The sequence below is a fragment of the Palaemon carinicauda genome, chromosome 18 (genome assembly GCF_036898095.1).
Source record: "Palaemon carinicauda isolate YSFRI2023 chromosome 18, ASM3689809v2, whole genome shotgun sequence".
Classification (NCBI taxonomy): domain Eukaryota; kingdom Metazoa; phylum Arthropoda; class Malacostraca; order Decapoda; family Palaemonidae; genus Palaemon; species Palaemon carinicauda.
This window is the reverse complement of record NC_090742.1, coordinates 23,312,409-23,329,475: the sequence shown is the minus strand read 5'-3', so window position 1 is coordinate 23,329,475 and position 17,067 is coordinate 23,312,409. Positions and strand designations below refer to the sequence as shown.

The 17,067-nt window shown below is 38.3% G+C and overlaps 2 protein-coding genes across 2 annotated transcripts; both read right to left on the bottom strand.

Moving 5' to 3' along the window:
* Positions 1–4,101: 4,101 nt before the first annotated feature.
* On the bottom strand, positions 4,102–4,872 carry LOC137657222 (protein FAM200A-like). The gene has a single exon (XM_068391564.1). It carries the CDS (start codon positions 4,870–4,872, stop codon positions 4,102–4,104), a length of 771 nt encoding a protein of 256 aa, XP_068247665.1.
* A 15-nt stretch (positions 4,873–4,887) lies between these two features.
* Positions 4,888–9,224, bottom strand: LOC137657221 (SCAN domain-containing protein 3-like). Its single transcript, XM_068391563.1, has 2 exons — positions 8,912–9,224; positions 4,888–5,867 (listed from the first exon to the last, which is right to left on the bottom strand). Exons 1-2 carry the CDS (start codon positions 9,222–9,224, stop codon positions 4,888–4,890), a joined length of 1,293 nt encoding a protein of 430 aa, XP_068247664.1.
* Positions 9,225–17,067: the final 7,843 nt, after the last annotated feature.

Below are 17,067 nucleotides of genomic sequence, written 5' to 3'. Positions count from 1 at the left end.
CATCATAGCCAATCACGTTGTCTCCCACGTTAGGAGCGGTTACAATACATCCCCTTACAAATTTCAAACTATACTAACTTGTTATCACTTTAAGCTAAGGGGATGTGTTGTGACCGATGTTAACGTGGGAGACAACATGATTGGCTATGACGTCATGAGGGGGTGGGGTTTATTTCGCCTGGAATCTCTTCGGCGACTAATAAGGGAGAGTTTGGATGTATGATAATGATAATCTCCCCTATACATTAAAGAGAAAGTATCTGGCTATATTTATAAATATATATCTTTCCTGTCATGTTGATCTACAGGGGGAGGGAGTAGTCATACCCTGGTGAGAGGGGTAGCCTGAGAGGTACACTCGGAAACCAGAATCTCCCTCAAATTGCCTAACCAACGGGTTGTAGTTAGGAAAGGGGGAGGGGCTGTAAAGGGATGAATCTGTGTGTGCGTGTGTGCATATCTAAATATTTAGATGTCAGTTTTGACGGATCGCGTATACTAATAATAATAATAAGAACGATACCAAATGATAATCCAAACTTTAATTCTAATTAAAACAATACCATTTACAACAACGATATCAGAGCAAGCGAAATCATCAACAATAACAATAACATCAAAAAAAGCTAATAGCGCCAATAACAATGGTATTAATAATGCAGTCAAGCATTAAATACAACGAGATTTATTGAAAGCATTGACCTATATAATACAATAATCCACATCTGCTTTCTAAGCTCAGGAATGTATTGTTCACCTGGAGTAACCTTGGCATTAGAATTGACCAAAATAGTCAGTTGCTGTTTGAACGGACTCGAGTCATCTGTTCACATATTTTCACCGACTGAAATTTGGCGTTCTCTTTTGTCGGTGAAATATGTGGTCACTATTCAAGAAGATTTCCTCCGTAGAAAAGAGGGTGTCTCGCTATTCAGTAAGATTTCTTGCGTAGAAAAGATGTAACTATTCAGGAAGTATTCTTGCCTCTAAAAGAGGATATCACTATTCAGGAAGTATTCTAACTTTTTAAATAGGGTGTTACTATTCAGGAAGATTTCTTGCCTTTAAAAGAGGGTTTCACTATTCAGGAAGTATTCTTGCTTTTAAAAGAGGATGTCCTAATTCAGGAAGATTTCTTGCTTGGAAAAGAGTGCGAAGAAGTAGATGGTAAGATTCAGTGTCGTTAAGTGCCCACTGAAGTCGAACTTTGAAAACTTAAGAGAATTTGTATGGAAAAAAGAGCTGTTGTTGTGGCCAGTCAAATTTGCCATTGAAAATTGCACTTTTGGTTTCTAAGTCATCCTCAGAAATAGCTCGTCTTGTCTTGGCAATGGTACCAAACTGTTTCTGACTGATTTCTACAAAATATAGTTCATCATTTCAGCGAAAGGGCTTTCAAATTCTGTGTATGTATAAACTGCTTCCAGTGTCGTATCTTTAACCAAAGCTCCATTTTCCAATCCTATTCTGAAACTATTCTTAATCCATTCGTATCAAACTCCCTTGTACTAGATTAATTGAATAATCTTGTCTTCAATGCATTTGTAGGCTCTTTTTATCCAACTAAATCTATTACCTCAATTCACTTTTGTTTTAATCTGGTTATGATCAGTTATGCCGTTACCCTTCTCATAATTACACAAACACATACACATAAATACATGCAGTATATATATATATATATATATATATATATATATATATATATATACTATATATATATACTATATATATATATATATATATATACTGTATATATATAATATACATATATATATAAACTGTATATATATATGATATATATATATATATATACATATATATATATATATGTATATATATATATATATATATATATATATATATATATATATATATATATATATATATATATCCCTTTGTAAGTGGGGACACCGTAACGTGCTGAAAGGATTTGCGTATCGTCATGATCAGTAAAGCTGTACTAGTCAGGGCCACCCATACTAGTTGGTTTGCTGTGAGCGATCAGACCAAAGCCTCCCACCATCACCAATCCGCAGTGGCCAGCGTAGTGATGAAAATGTCCAAACCCCAAACTTGACCAATACATATCTGAGGCCTTCGTCCTGTAATGCACTAGAAAAGGCTATATTCTTTGTTTTTGATGTGTGTACTTCTATATATATATATATATATATATATATATATATATATATATATAAGTGTGTGTGTATGTATGTATGTGTGTGTATGTGTAAGGTATGTGTTTATAGAAATGTTTCTATCCAATTGAAGGCAGCCTGAGATTCTTCGAGTCAGTGTGTGTTTCCTTCTGCTCATTAGACTGAGCCAATAGTATTCCTATGTTATGTATCATAAGAATGTATTTATGTATAGGCACAATAAATGTATCAGTGTCAGTATCAGTAGTAGAATGTATATTCCCCATTGAGCATAACGAAACAGAAAAAAAAGTGCCGACTGCATTCCGTTGTCTTAGTATTGGCAACCATTTTCCCCCAAGGGCAGATGATACGATATCCATTAAGGGAAAGTTGCTCCAAGAATCGACCTGGAAGTGGTAGTTTAGCCGCTTCGTTCAGTTCACTTGGTCGAAAGCCAATATGTGGCATTATTATTATTATTATTATTATTATTATTATTATTGATAGCTAAATCCATAGATGATTTATTGGCTAGATACATCAAAGGATAGCCAGCTCCTTATGATGATTAAAATCAGTTATTTCCTATAGAATTCCTATAGAAAAAAAAGTCTGGTTTCTTAAAAAAGGACACTTATTTTCACTGCAAATAAAAACTTAAACATCTAGCAAATGATAATCAATGGGGTTAGCATGCGCAGCTCGGCATGTAGTGATTGCCCGTATACAGGAGCTTCTTTTTATTCTTTTTCCGAGAGCGATAAGCGCAGGGCGAAGCAAAAACCATTAAATTTCTAAAAGATATCCCTTTTCCTAGACGGTCTTACGGGTTTTTGGTTTATTAGCTGTTAAAATGAAGGTCAAATTCCGTGAGAGCACATTATTTACTAAAAGAAAGTCTATTCTTTTCATTCAAAATGTGGTTCCATTCATAACTATAATTTTACCCAATTGATATCTATAGTGAAAAGGGAATTTTGTGGTTCGAACAAACTATGAAGTTAGACATACATCAAAATGTGTATAACTTTAACCAAGATATTAAAATGTCCAATGAGTAAAGGCAAAACGTTCTGGGGCAGAGAAGCGAGCCCACGGCGGAGCAAAAACCATTAGACTCTATCGAAATATTACCGAAATCTAATGGTTTTTGCTCTGACGTGCAATCGCTTCGCTCGCGAAAAAAGAAAAACATCAAGTTACTATGTACTGTCGAGTGGTAATGGCCCTGAGTGGGACTACCGTAATATTACCCTTTCTAGGTTAGGCTAGCTGCAAGATCTGTAGGGGTCAATTATGACTCACTGGGCTGGTAAAGCTCCATCCCTTTAATAAATAATAAAGGATAAAAGGAACACCATCTTTTAATGGTCATAGATGACGGTTGTTTACGTAAAGATTTACTAAAAAGAAATAAGCATTAGGAAAAATATATTATATTTCCGACGAGAAATAACGATAACTTAGAATTACGAGAAAAATAAATTTCTACATGGTAAAATAAATTCTTCTCTGCCAGTAAAGTCATGAGTTGAAAAGATGATGATGGCTAGTAAAATATTACAGCTGTTGTAAACATACAACAATAACAACTATAATTAAACCTAATATTATAAGGTTGGACATAACCTTCATTAGCAAATCATAATCAGCTGTGCTAACCTCTAGATTAGTGGTTCCCAAACTATCTTACCTGACGCCCCCACTCCTCTCTTTTTTTTTTTATATGAAATGATTCTTACATTTATTTCTTAGCATTGTACAGGAAAACAGATCTCTGTTTGTATTTCATTTTAACAATGAAAGCCACTCAAACAAATAATAGTACATTCCAGTAACTAAAAACGAAAATCTTTTGGCAAAATTGAGTTGCAATTTTTAAGAATAGATAATTTGAAAACATGGCATATAATATTTGGAAATACTTATGAGACTAAGGCACAATTTCTGGTCAAATTTAGTGAGATGGATGCTGCTGCTTCTTCCTCACAAGATCAGAAATTCTAGGATTGAAGGATGACAACGCACAATGCAAGTCATTTTCTACATCAAGTCGGTTGCGCTGTTTTGTTTTTAGAACAACAAGAGCTGAAACTCCTGCTTCACAAAGATAAGTAGAAGAAAAGGGAAGAATCACACTAAGTGCTTCTTCACCTACTTTTGGGTACATGGGGAGATATTTCACCAAAAACTCTTCTAACTTCATTGTTTCAAAGTCCTTTTTCGCGCTCAAGTCACATTTCAAATCGATGGCTTCCTCTTGCAGTGATTCCAGTAGCAACTCCACATCAGTGTTAAATGGATTCTGCACCAATGTCCAAAGATAATTTTCCATTGAGACATCTGGAAAATAGTATATAAATTCCTCAGCAAGGGAATCCAGATGTGATAAAACCTCTTTTGTCACGTCATACTGCTCAATTTTTCTCTTCTCAGACAAGAGCTCATTCAGATGTGAGAACGATGAAAAGTTCCCAACTTGTACTTTTCTTTTCCAAAGATGAATTTTTTCGGTGAAAGCTCTGATTACATCAGTGTGTGCAATGATGTTTGTTTTTCTCCCTTGTAACTTCAAATTGAGGTTGTTGATAGCCTCAAAAAAGTCCACAAGGTATGCTAGTGAGAGCTGAAAGTCTTCCTCTCTGAATGCTTCATACAGTTTGTCTTGTTTTTGCTTTTGCAAGAAAATTTCCACTTCATCCTTGAGCTCGTAAAGACGACTCAGCATGTTTCCCATGGAAAGTCAGCGGACTTCGGTGTGAAACAGGAGAGTCTTGTAATCAGTGACCAGATCTGAGCAAAGAGCTGCGAAAAGCCTAGAATTCAAAGTGCTAATCTTTACAAAATTCACCACTTTTATTGCCAAATTCAGTGAACTGCGTAGATTACCTGGCTGAGTTTTGCTTGCTAATGATTGTCTGTGGATAACACAGTGAGTCCCAGTTACTGCAGATTTTTTTTCTTTCACCAGTTTCACAAATCCAGAGCGAGATCCAATCATTGCTGGGGCACCATCGGTACAAACACCGACTAATTTTTCCCATAAAGGACCGTACTCATGGAAAAACTCATGCACCTTTGCTGTTGTCTCCAGTGCTGCTGAGTAAAGAATTTCTTCTTTCACAGTTCCTTCATCCACGGATCTAGAATAAACAAGCAGCTGGCAGAGGTGAGCAACATTAGTACTTTCATCGCACGGTATTGCAAAGAAGCGAGATGCTTTTATTTTGTCCAAAACTTGTTCTTTTATGTTTGCTGAAAGTTCATCAATGTGATGCTTCACTGTGTTATCCGATAAGGAAATCCTTGATAACTTTCTTTGGCTTTCTTCCCCAAGCACAGTATTTGGAGCTCTCAAAAGGTAGGGCTTTACAAGAGTCTCCCCCTCAGGGTGGGGCTTCTTTGCTTTTGCAATAAGTAGTGACAGCTTGTAAGATGCTTCCACTAGTTTCCACGTTTCTTGATGAAAAACACTGCTTGAGTCCAGCTTCAAATGATTCAGCTCATGCAGTTTGGCTGTGAAGAACTCCTTTGGCTTTTCATTTAATGCTTTGTGGTTTGTGCTCAAATGTCGCTCCAGATGACCAGGTCTTAAGGCGTCATTGCTGAGGACTGTATGGCATATGAAACACTGAGGGAGATAAATTCCATTCCTCTCTGTAACAGTGAACCCATACTTGATATATTCATCTGAATACTTTCTTTTCTTTGCTCCAGACATATCTGCAAAGTGAAAATAGCAACAAATTTATAATGTGCACCATGGAACAACTGAGTAGTTATATAACATTACCGTATTGGCATGCACCACACCACACATTCATATAACATAGGTCACACAACTGGAAATCATAAATCTGTAACATACCACAAATATTCAGCACACAACGTGGTTTATATCTTAACAATAATGAAAATGAGAACAACAGCAGAAAATACAACGAGAAGAAGCAAACGAAGTAAAACTACACGCACGAAAATGCTCAGTTATACAGTACACTTAAATTATCACACACACTTGATTCGCCGTATATACTGGAATCAACTCACACATTTCACCACATACATTCAAACTAGCATACAAAACTCACAGCGTATTATTCACCTTTCACACTTTCGATCACAACGAGTATTTCACACAATCAACAAGACATTCCATACTGCGTCGCTCTACCCTTGCAAATCGTCAAGGTTACAATGTCACTCATACACGCTCACATCGTCCCCGTTCACCATATCATATACTACACATAAAACACATGCAATTCCAGTTGACCACTGGTACAACAACCATCGATTCACAACTGACAACAACCATCGATTCACAACTGACAACAACCATCGATACACACAAACAAACATTTCAGATATGATGTAAGAAAGTGCTGAAAACGTTGACAATTATATGCAGCAGAACAGCCATTGTAATATCACATATGAAATCACAATAACACTCCATAATCACATATGGATTGAAGAGTGAAATAAATCCCTACCGTGGACAAAAGAAATACGTGCTCGGGTTGACGGGATGGAGTATTGGGAGTTTGTGATGAGTCCCTCAGTGGCGTCAGTTGACTGGTATCAGTGACATGTCCAAAACGTGTAAAGAGAACTAGCTTAATAGAAAACGGGTTGGAGTGACTGCTATAATTATACTTTGCATGTATGTAATGACAGATATTTGTTCTTTTAATGATTTTATTATTCTATTAAACAAGTAATTTCAAGCAGATGACTTCACGCCCCCCTAGTGGGGCGCGCCCCCCAGTTTGGGAACCACTGCTCTAGATGCTCGTCAAAGAAATACGCTATAAATTAAGATATATATAACTTACGAATCAATAGGTTTTCCATTTTGATCCCGGCAGCCATACCAGTCTGATGTATCAGGGACTTTTCGATTAACGCAATTCCATATACAAAACAGACTCAAGATTACCACCAAGGAGCATCCTATGGTCCAGCAGCTCGCCATAGTGCGATTTGTTTACGCCCAATACGTCAATTTGTCTGAAAGTATCTGTAAGACTTAAAATACATTAATTTTGAAATTAAATGCAAATTTATTGTTATATTTTCGGTCTATCGTATATTTTTTCAGTATATAACTGCTTTCATGTTACTTATGGAGAGGAAAATCGTGACTGTAAGTCATAGCATTATGAATCACGTCTGCGTTCGAACTCACTCTAGCCGTCTACGAAAGTATCTATGAGACTTAATTTACATAAATTTCGAAACTAAATACCAATTTCTTATTATATTTTCGGTTTATCGTATACTTTTTCAGTATACTGTTTTCAGATTCCTTATGGAAATGAAAATCATGACTGTTAGTCATAGCATTATGAATCACGCCTGCGTTCGAACTCGCTCTAGCCGCCTACCTGGCTTTAGGATATAAAGAATTGATTGACTTATGAACTATCTCTGGTGCACATGAAAAATGACATAGATGTCAAATAGTTAATGCAAAGGCTATGGTGAAAAGCAACCACATAACTCAGTGGGTTTAAAATTCAGCCTTTAATGAATACAAACAAAGTCAGTGTATAAGAGCGCTCACGGGTTTGGAAATCAAAATGACACGAGAAGAGTAATTGCCCGAAATTAACAGGTCATGAAATTCTCGTAAGTTAATTTACCTTCCTTTTATTCTTTCTTTATTTCTTTGTCTTATTTAAGAGTTTGTGTGCATCCGGGGACCATGACTATCAGGGAGAGTTACCAAAGCCTGTATTTATGAGTTCATCCCTGGCACGACGCATATCGCATGTATAAAATTGAGGGAACCACGAATTACTGGAATCCCACGGATTTACTGGAATCCCCTCTAAAATTGCCGAAATCTCCTACAATATCACTGCAAACCCTTAGAAATCAATAAATAATATGTTTTTATTAATTTACATTATTTTTTAGTAAATTCATTAAATAAAATGTGCATTTTAAAGCATTTTTCTATATACCCTTTACACAATATATAAAAGGGTACAGAACCTAACAAACCTACCTAACCTAACCTAGTAGTTCCCGGGTCACAACCCCTAGCCGAGGGCAAGCCCCCGGACCCCCTTCTCAGGTCACAACCACTAGCCAAGGTTCTACCTGCAAATGTATGAAAAATATAAATGCTAAAAACATAAAAATAACATATTTTAATAAAAACACATATTATTTATCGATTTCTACGGGTTTGCAGTGATATTGTAGGAGATTTCGGTAATTTTCAAGGGGATTCCTGAGGATTCCAGTAATTCCAGGTAACGTAAATTTGATACCGAATAAAAACAATAAGGTAAATTAAAAAAAAAATATCCAAAATTTCCACACCCATTGATTACTATGTTCCTAACCTGCTTTGTGGACTACTATTATATATGATGTATCATACAAACCACATGATTTATTCATTGCACAGTATCAGATAAATCATTAAGCTTGAGAATTTGGGGCCCCCTTTAATATATAATTGCAGGCAAAACTTCTTAAGAATATTAACATAAATAAATATAAAGTCAGTACGAACACTCGTGGTAGGATATGTATGGGCAATCTCGGTACACTGACTTGTAGATATAAATATATTAAAAAAGAAAATGTTTTAGAACGAGTTGGTATAAACTTTGAAAAATAAAAGTGGTATTAAGAATCAAAATATCCACTATGTTCAAACAAGTCAATGAACAGTACTTTCTTCTTCTTCTTTGCATCTTTTCCCATTTCTAAATGGGGTGGATGCTTTTGGCCAGCTTTCTATCTACCTCTGTCCCACACTTCATCACCGGTTAATCCCTTTGATCGAAGGTCATCCTTGATACAGTCCATCCACCTTCGCTTTAGTCTCCCTCTCCTTCTCGTTCCCTGTACCTCCATTTCCATTACTCTCCTCCCATTATACTGTTCATCGCTTCTCATGACATGACCATACCACCTCAGTCTACTTTCTTGGATCTTATCTGATAGTTCTCTAACTCCTGTGGTACCCCTAATTACGTCATTCCGTATCTTATCTCTTTTTGTCACAAGTACAATCTTGGAATATAAAAGAAAGCATGTGTATTGTGGGTTTTCCATCTCTTTAGTGTTTTTAGGATAGCTTCAACTTCAAACATAATGAATTCATTCATGGGCATATCAAGGTCTTCGCCAGCTTCAGGAATATCAATCAAATTATTCCCTTCATATCTCCTATTTATAACCTCACTAAAGACCCAGACCTACATGGCTGAGGACACTGAAGCGTTAGGTAGATGATGAATGGAGAAGTAGTGAATTAAAAGCTCAAGATAAAAACGACTGGCGAAATCTAACTGAGGCCCTTTCCGTCAATAAGCGTAGGACGAGATGATGATGATGATGTATTGGGGGTCATTTCAGCTATCTTAGCTTTATCAAAATTATTTAGCCATGTTTCAGATATTGCTAATATGTCGAAACATTACTAATTTATCAATTATCTTACTTGTTTTTTTTTATTTTCAATATATTGAATATTTACGTAGCAGGAGTTTATGACGTCCTTATGGCATTAGAGACCTGGGCGAATCAGGCATCTAACCCCTCAATTAAGGGATAACGGTAGGAGAGAAGAGTTTATGTCGCGTTCGGCCACACTGGACGCGATTAGCGTGAAGGTTAGAGAGGAGAGGAACGAAAAGCCTCCAACCACTGCAGTTGCCGCCAAGCTAAGTCTTTGCTTTTAAATTCCGCGGCGGTTTCGCGCGTCTTCACCTAAGACTACACCATTTTTCATCAGTTCCTGAAAGGCACCCGTTCACTTGTTCATTTCCAAACAAAGCTAATCAACAATTTATTGGGGAGGGGTTTCGGAGAGCAAAAATAAGTTGAATAAATGGAAGATATGACAATCAACTACAAATGGATGGTAATGAAATAGTGGGTAGGCCTACACTTCTCTCGTGCTTTGCAGCCTATTTAAACAATTTAATTCATTCATTTATATATATATATATATATATATATATATATATATATATATATATAGATAGATATATATATATATATATATATATATATATATATATATATATATATATAGATATATATATATATATATATATATATATATATGTGTGTGTGTGTGTGTGTGTGTGTGTATACAGTATATAACCACAAAAACTGTAAAAGATAAAGTAGGAAAACTTCAACTGTCTGTAAAAAAATCGTAACATTGTAATATTAACTTATTTTCCCTTCACTGTTTATTATAATCGGGAATCTAAACTCTATTGTATAATCTATTGTTCCGTTTAACAAAGATTTTCAATCTAAAGTATTCTCCTACTCAAACACCATCGTATCATGTTGGTAAGGAAGGTTATCTTTTACTGCTGAGAGTGAGGAGGCAAGAGAAGTGTGGCAGTTCTGGTGAGGCCAGCAACGCGCTGGCCCAGCAACTCTCTGTCGCTGGCCTGCCACCCAAGTTGTGCCTCTACCTCAACGCTCATCGCGTCCGGTATGGCCGAAGCGATGGATTCACAATTTTAATAAACAGAGAAGGGAAAATAAGTTAACTTTATGGTTTATTCTATGAATATCGGCATATGACACAAGTCTTTTGATTCTTTGTCGGCAACAGCTTATGTGGATTCAGGCTCATAAAACAAATGTCAAACTATAGAAAACTTCAATCTCTCTCGTTTCAGCCAATATAATTGCTTATAGTATGATAATGTTCACGAAAATCATTGTCTCTCTTACTTCCAAAATTAACTAGTATTTTCATAGGATATATTGTTTAAAGGTACATATGATTTTTTTTTTACATTTGAAATTTCTCTACTTCATCTTTTCAGATATTTTGTGGTTATATATATATATATATATATATATATATATATATATATATATATATATATATATATATATATATATATATATATATATATATATATATATATATATATATATATATGTAATTAATTAAGTGGTAATTGAATAGGTTGCAAATCATGAAAAAGGCGTAGGCCTACCCACTATTTATTACCATCTATTTGCATTTCATTTCCATATCTTCCAGTTTCTAACACTTATTTTTGCTCTCCGAAACACCCCAATAAATTGTTGATTGGCCATGGCTAGAAACCATCAACTGAATGCGCACCCCTTCAGAAGCTTATAAAAAATAGTGTAGTCTTAAGTGAAAACTTGCGAAACTGTCGCGGTTTTTCAACACATGTTTCATAGCTTGACGGAAACTGCAGCGGTTGGAGGCTTCTCCTTCGTCCAATGTGACCACCCGCATAGGACAACTTACGTCTCAATTTGTCGCAGGAACCTCTTCCCTCTTACATTCACGCTAGTCGCCCCCGGTGTGGCTGAAGCCTAAGGGTTTCGCCCTGACTAAAGGGCTCATCAGGTGGGTTTTGCCTACTTCCATGTTTGCAGGCTTGGTTCCCACGACCCTCATTCTTTCCTTCTAAGCTGCTGCTGCATTTTTTTTTTCTTTTTTTTTTGCTCCTCCAACTCTAGGCTGCTGCTACATTTTTTTTTTTGCCAGCTTCTCCTGCTCCTTCTTCAACTCTAAGCTGCTCCTGCATTTTTTTTTTTAATTGTTGCAGCTTCTGCTCCTTCTCCTCCAACTCTAAGCTGCTCCTGCAGTTTTATTTATTTTTTTTTTATTCTATTTTATTTTTGTTGCAGCTTCTCCTGCTCCTTCTCCTCCAACTCTAAGCTGCTCCTGCAGTTTTATTTATTTTCTTTTTATACTATTTTTTTTTTTTGCAGCTTCTCCTGCTCCTTCTCCTCCAACTCTAAACTGCTCCTGAAGTGTTATTTTTTTTTATTCTATTTTTTTTTTTTTGCAGCTTATCCTGCTCCTCCTGTAGCTCTAAGCTGCTCCTGCAGTTTTCTTTTTCTTTTATTGTTGCAGCTTCTCCTGCTCCTTCTCCTCCAACTCTAAGCTGCTCCTGCAGTTTTATTTTATTTTATTTTATTTTTTGTTGCAGCTTCTCCTGCTCCTTCTCATCCAATTCTAAGCTGCTCCTGCAGTTTTATTTTATTTTATTTTATTTTTTTGTTGCAGCTTCTCCTGCTCCTTCTCATCCAATTCTAAGCTGCTCCTGCAGTTTTATTTTTTTTTTTGTTGTTGTTGCAGCTTCTCCTGCTCCTTCTCATCCAATTCTAAGCTGCTCCTGCAGTTTTATTTTATTTTATTTTTTTTTGTTGCAGCTTCTCCTGCTCCTTCTCATCCAATTCTAAGCTGCTCCTGCAGTTTTATTTTCTCTCTTTTTTTTCTTTTTTTTTGCAGCTTCTCCTGCTCCTTCCTCTCCAATTCTAAGCTGCTCCTGCAGTTTTAATTTTTTTTTTATTTATTTTTTTTTGTTGCAGCTTCTCCTCCAACTATAAGCTGCTCCTGCAGTTTTATTTTATTATTATTATTTTTTTTTTTTTTGCAGCTTCTCCTGCTCCTTCTCATCCAATTCTAAGCTGCTCCTGCAGTTTTATTTTATATTATTGTTTTTTTGTTGCAGCTTCTCCTGCTCCTTCTCATCCAATTCTAAGCTGCTCCTGCAGTTTTATTTTCTCTCTTTTTTTTTTTTTTGCAGCTTCTCCTGCTCCTTCCTCTCCAATTCTAAGCTGCTCCTGCAGTTTTAATTTTTTTATTTATTTTTTTTTTGTTGCAGCTTCTCCTCCAACTATAAGCTGCTCCTGCAGTTTTATTTTATTATTATTATTTATTTTTTTGCAGCTTCTCCTGCTCCTTCTCATCCAATTCTAAGCTGCTCCTGCAGTTTTATTTTATTTCATTTTTTTTTGTTGCAGCTTCTCCTGCTCCTTCCTCTCCAACTCTAAGCTGCTCCTGCAGTTTTATTTATTTTTTTTTTATTGTTGCAGCTTCTCCTGCTCCTTCTCCTCCAACTCTAAGCTGCTACTGCAGTTTTATTTTCTCTCTTTTTTTTTTTTTTTTTTTTTTTTTTTTTTTTTTTTTGCAGCTTCTCCTGCTCCTTCCTCTCCAATTCTAAGCTGCTCCTGCAGTTTTATTTTTTATTTTTTTTTTTTTTGTTGCAGCTTCTCCTCCAACTATAAGCTGCTCCTGCAGTTTTATTTTATTATTATTTTTTTTTTTTTGCAGCTTCTCCTGCTCCTCTTCCAACTCTAAGCTGCTCCTGCAGTTTTTTTTTTTTTTTTTTTTTGCTCCTTCTCCTCCAAGCTGAGCTGCTGCTGCAGTTTTATATCTTTTATTTTTTATTTTTTTATTTTTGTTTGGCAGTTTCCCCTACACAAAGCTGCTGTTTATTTACTTTTTATTTTGTAGCTGTGGCGGTGAAGCCAAGCATCGACATTAGGCTGGGCGGTGAAGCCAAGCGTCATTATCAGGCCAGGCGGTGAAGCCAAGCATCTTTATCAGGCCAGGCGGTGAAGCCAAGTGTCTTTATCAGGCCAGGCGGTGAAGCCAAGCATCTTTATCAGGCCAGGCGGTGAAGCCAAGTGTCATTATCAGGCCAGGCGGTGAAGCCAAGCATCGTTATTAGGCTGGGCGGTGAAGTCAAGCGTCATTATCAGGACAGGCGGTGAAGCCAAGAATCTTTATCAGGCCAGGCGGTGAAGCCAAGTATCTTTTCCAGGCCAGGCGGTGAAGCCAAGCATCTTTATCAGGCCAGGCGGTGAAGCCAAGCGTCTTTATCAGGTCAGGCGGTGACACCAAGCATTGTTATTAGGCTGGGCGGTGAAGCCAAGCGTCATTATCAGGCCAGGCGGTGAAGTCAAGAATCTTTATCAGGCCGGGCAGTGAAGCCATGCATAGTTATTAGGCTGGACGATGAAGCCAAGAGTCATTATCAGGCCAGGCGGTGAAGCCACGCATCTTTATTAGGCCAGGCGGTGAAGCCAAGCGTCTTTTCCAGGCCAGGCGGTGAAGCCAAGCATCGTTATTAGGCTGGGCGATGAAGCCAAGCGTCATTATCAGGCCAGACAGTGAAGCCAAGCATCTTTATCAGGCCAGGCGGTGAAGCCAAGCATCGTTATTAGGCTGGGCGATGAAGCCAAGCGTCATTATCAGGCCAGGCGGTGAAGCCAAGCATCTTTATCAGGCCAGGTGGTGAAGCCAAGCGTCTTTTCCAGGCCAGGCGGTGAAGCCAACCATCTTTATCAGGCCAGGCGGTGAAGCCAAGCGTCTTTATCAGGTCAGGCCTTGACGCTAAGCATCGTTATTAGGCTGGGCGGTAAAGCCAAGTGGCATTATCCGGCCAGGCGGTGAAGACAAGCATCGTTATTAGGCTGGGCGGTAAAGCCAAGTGGCATTATCCGGCCAGGCGGTGAAGACAAGCATCGTTACTAGGCTGGGCGATGAAGCCAAGCGTCATTATCAGGCCAGGCGGTGAAGCCAAGCATCTTTATCAGGCCAGGCGGTGAAGCCAAGCATCTTATCAGGCCAGGCGGTGAAGCCAAGCATCTTTATCAGGCCAGGCGATGAAGCCAAGCGTCTTTATCAGGTCAGGCCTTGACGCTAAGCATCGTTATTAGGCTGGGCGGTAAAGCCAAGTGGCATTATCCGGCCAGGCGGTGAAGACAAGCATCGTTATTAGGCTGGGCGGTAAAGCCAAGTGGCATTATCCGGCCAGGCGGTGAAGACAAGCATCGTTATTAGGCTGGGCGATGAAGCCAAGCGTCCTTATCAGGCCAGGCGGTGACTCCAAGCATCGTTATTAGGCTAGGCAATGAAGCCAAGCATCCTTATCAGGCTGGGCAGTGAAGCCAAGCGTCCTTATCATGCCAGGCGGTGAAGCCAAGCATCGTTATTAGACTGGGCGATGAAGCCAAGCGTCCTTATCAGGCCAGGCGGTGACTCCAAGCATCGTTATTAGGCTGGGGGATGAAGCCAAGCGTCCTTATCAGGCCAGGCGATGAAGCCAAGCGTCCTTATCAGGCCAGGCGATGAAGCCAAGCGTCTTTATCAGGCCAGGCGATGAAACCAAGCGTCTTTATCAGGCCAGGCAGTGAAGCCAAGCATCTTTATCAGGCCAGGCGGTGAAGCCAAGCGTCTTTATCAGGCCAGGCGGTGACGCCAAGCATCGTTATTATGCTGGGCGTTGAAGCCATGCGTCTTTATCAGGCCAGGCGGTGAAGCCAAGCATTTTTATCAGGCCAGGCGGTGAAGCCAAGCATCTTTATCAGGCCAGGCAGTGAAGCTAAGTGTCTTTATCAGGCCAGGCGGTGACGCCAAGCATCGTTATTAGGCTGGACGATGAAGCCATGCGTCATTATCAGGACGGGCTTTGAAGCTAAGCATCTTTATCAGGCCAGGCGGTGAAGCCAAGCATCTTTATCAGGCCAGGCAGTGAACCAAGCGTCTTTACATGCAAAATAGCAAATAATTGGAATAGACTTCCAGCAGATGTAGTAAACGATGCGCAGTGCCTATCTAATTAAGGCAAGTGACCCCTGCCGCTCCATACTAATTCTAGTAAGATCAACCGCCAGGTATCAGGAGTAAAAGCCGAAGATGATGAATAATAGCTAAGCTGCAGCCCTAGTTGGAAAAGCAGGATATTATAACCCCAAGTGCTTCAATAGGGAAAAATAGCCCAGTGAGGAAAGGAAATAAGGAAATAAATTTACTACAAAAGAAGTAATGAGCCATTAAGATAAAATATGGTCAGAGCAGTAACATTCTTAAAATAGATCTCTTATAAAAAAACAAGAGAAAGAAATATGATAGAAATGTGTGCCCCAGTGTACCCTCAAGCACATTTGTTACTGGATTGTTCTCTGCTTTTTTTCAGACATTCCAGTTTGAAATCAAATGTCTGATGTCCTGAATGAAGGACTAATGCCGGCATCGATAAGTTTATGAAAAAAAAAAACAAAGTTATTTAAACTGGTGGTATGATTGGAGTGCTGTCATTACCCTAGTTTAGCTTAGGTAATGAGGCGTCTTTTTTATGGTTGGGCGTAAGTAATTAAGTACGTCTTTTGAATTATTTAATTGATCTAATTAGACGCCTTTAATGATGAACCTTTACAACTTATTTCATTTGCTAGAGACTTCGGAAAAAATGTCAAGATCCAACACTTGAATTTTAAATTTGAAGCTGGGTCACGATTATTTTGTTTGGGGATAGTCGAGAGAGAGAGAGAGAGAGAGAGAGAGAGAGAGAGAGAGAGAGAGAGAGAGAGAGAGGAGAATGCTTATTCAGATAACACCTCTGCAATGAATTAGATGACTAGTATCATGGCACACAGGAATGTGGAGCTATAGTCTAAAGTAGCAGCCTCTTTAAAGGACCAGAAGAGCTTAAATTTCGGTAGTTAAACCTCATTTTAGAATGAGCTAGAAAGAAAAGTTAATTTATTAGGCTGGCCTGAAACCTATGTCATAAAGCAGTGCCGTTGTAAATAATTCGCAAGCAGTGTGAACGCGACAGCTAAACTCTGAACTTGTATATGCGACCTGTCAAAAATGACTAAATATTTAGATAGATTTGCACGCACACGCACACAAATTTAACACTTCCCACCCCCTCCCCCTGTCCTAACTACAACACGGCAGTAGTGGTTTCGGACCTCTTTGGGTACTCCATCACACCAACACGTGGGACGGAGAGAGACCCAGCAGTGACACGTCTGGCAATGCTGCTCAGCGTGACGGGATATATATATATATATATATATATATATATATATATATATATATATATATATAGAGAGAGAGAGAGAGAGAGAGAGAGAGAGAGAGAGAGAGAGAGAGAGAGAGAGAGAGAGAGAGACTTGTTGCTCCTTATCATATAGGGAGAGATTGGAATTGTATGTTTTTTTTTTAAAGGACTTTGTATTGATAGCCTCTGTAGGCCTCGAAGAGGGGTGATGATAGATAACTCCCTCAGTGCACCTTAGGCGGTGAACTGTAGGCGTTACTATAGGGTCTTTATAGCATCCCTTCGATTTCCAGACTGCG

What these genes read in the sequence shown, in the direction of transcription:
- LOC137657222 (XM_068391564.1), bottom strand. Translation starts at nt 4,872, where the DNA reads ATGCTGAGTCGTCTTTACGAGCTCAAGGATGAAGTGGAAATTTTCTTG.
- LOC137657221 (XM_068391563.1), bottom strand. Translation starts at nt 9,224, where the DNA reads ATGGAAAACCCACAATACACATGCTTTCTTTTATATTCCAAGATTGTA. An exon ending in TGATGAAGTGTGGGACAGAG is followed by an intron (nt 5,868 to 8,911) that starts GTAGATAGAAAG and finishes TTCACTTTGCAG; the next exon opens with ATATGTCTGGAGCAAAGAAA.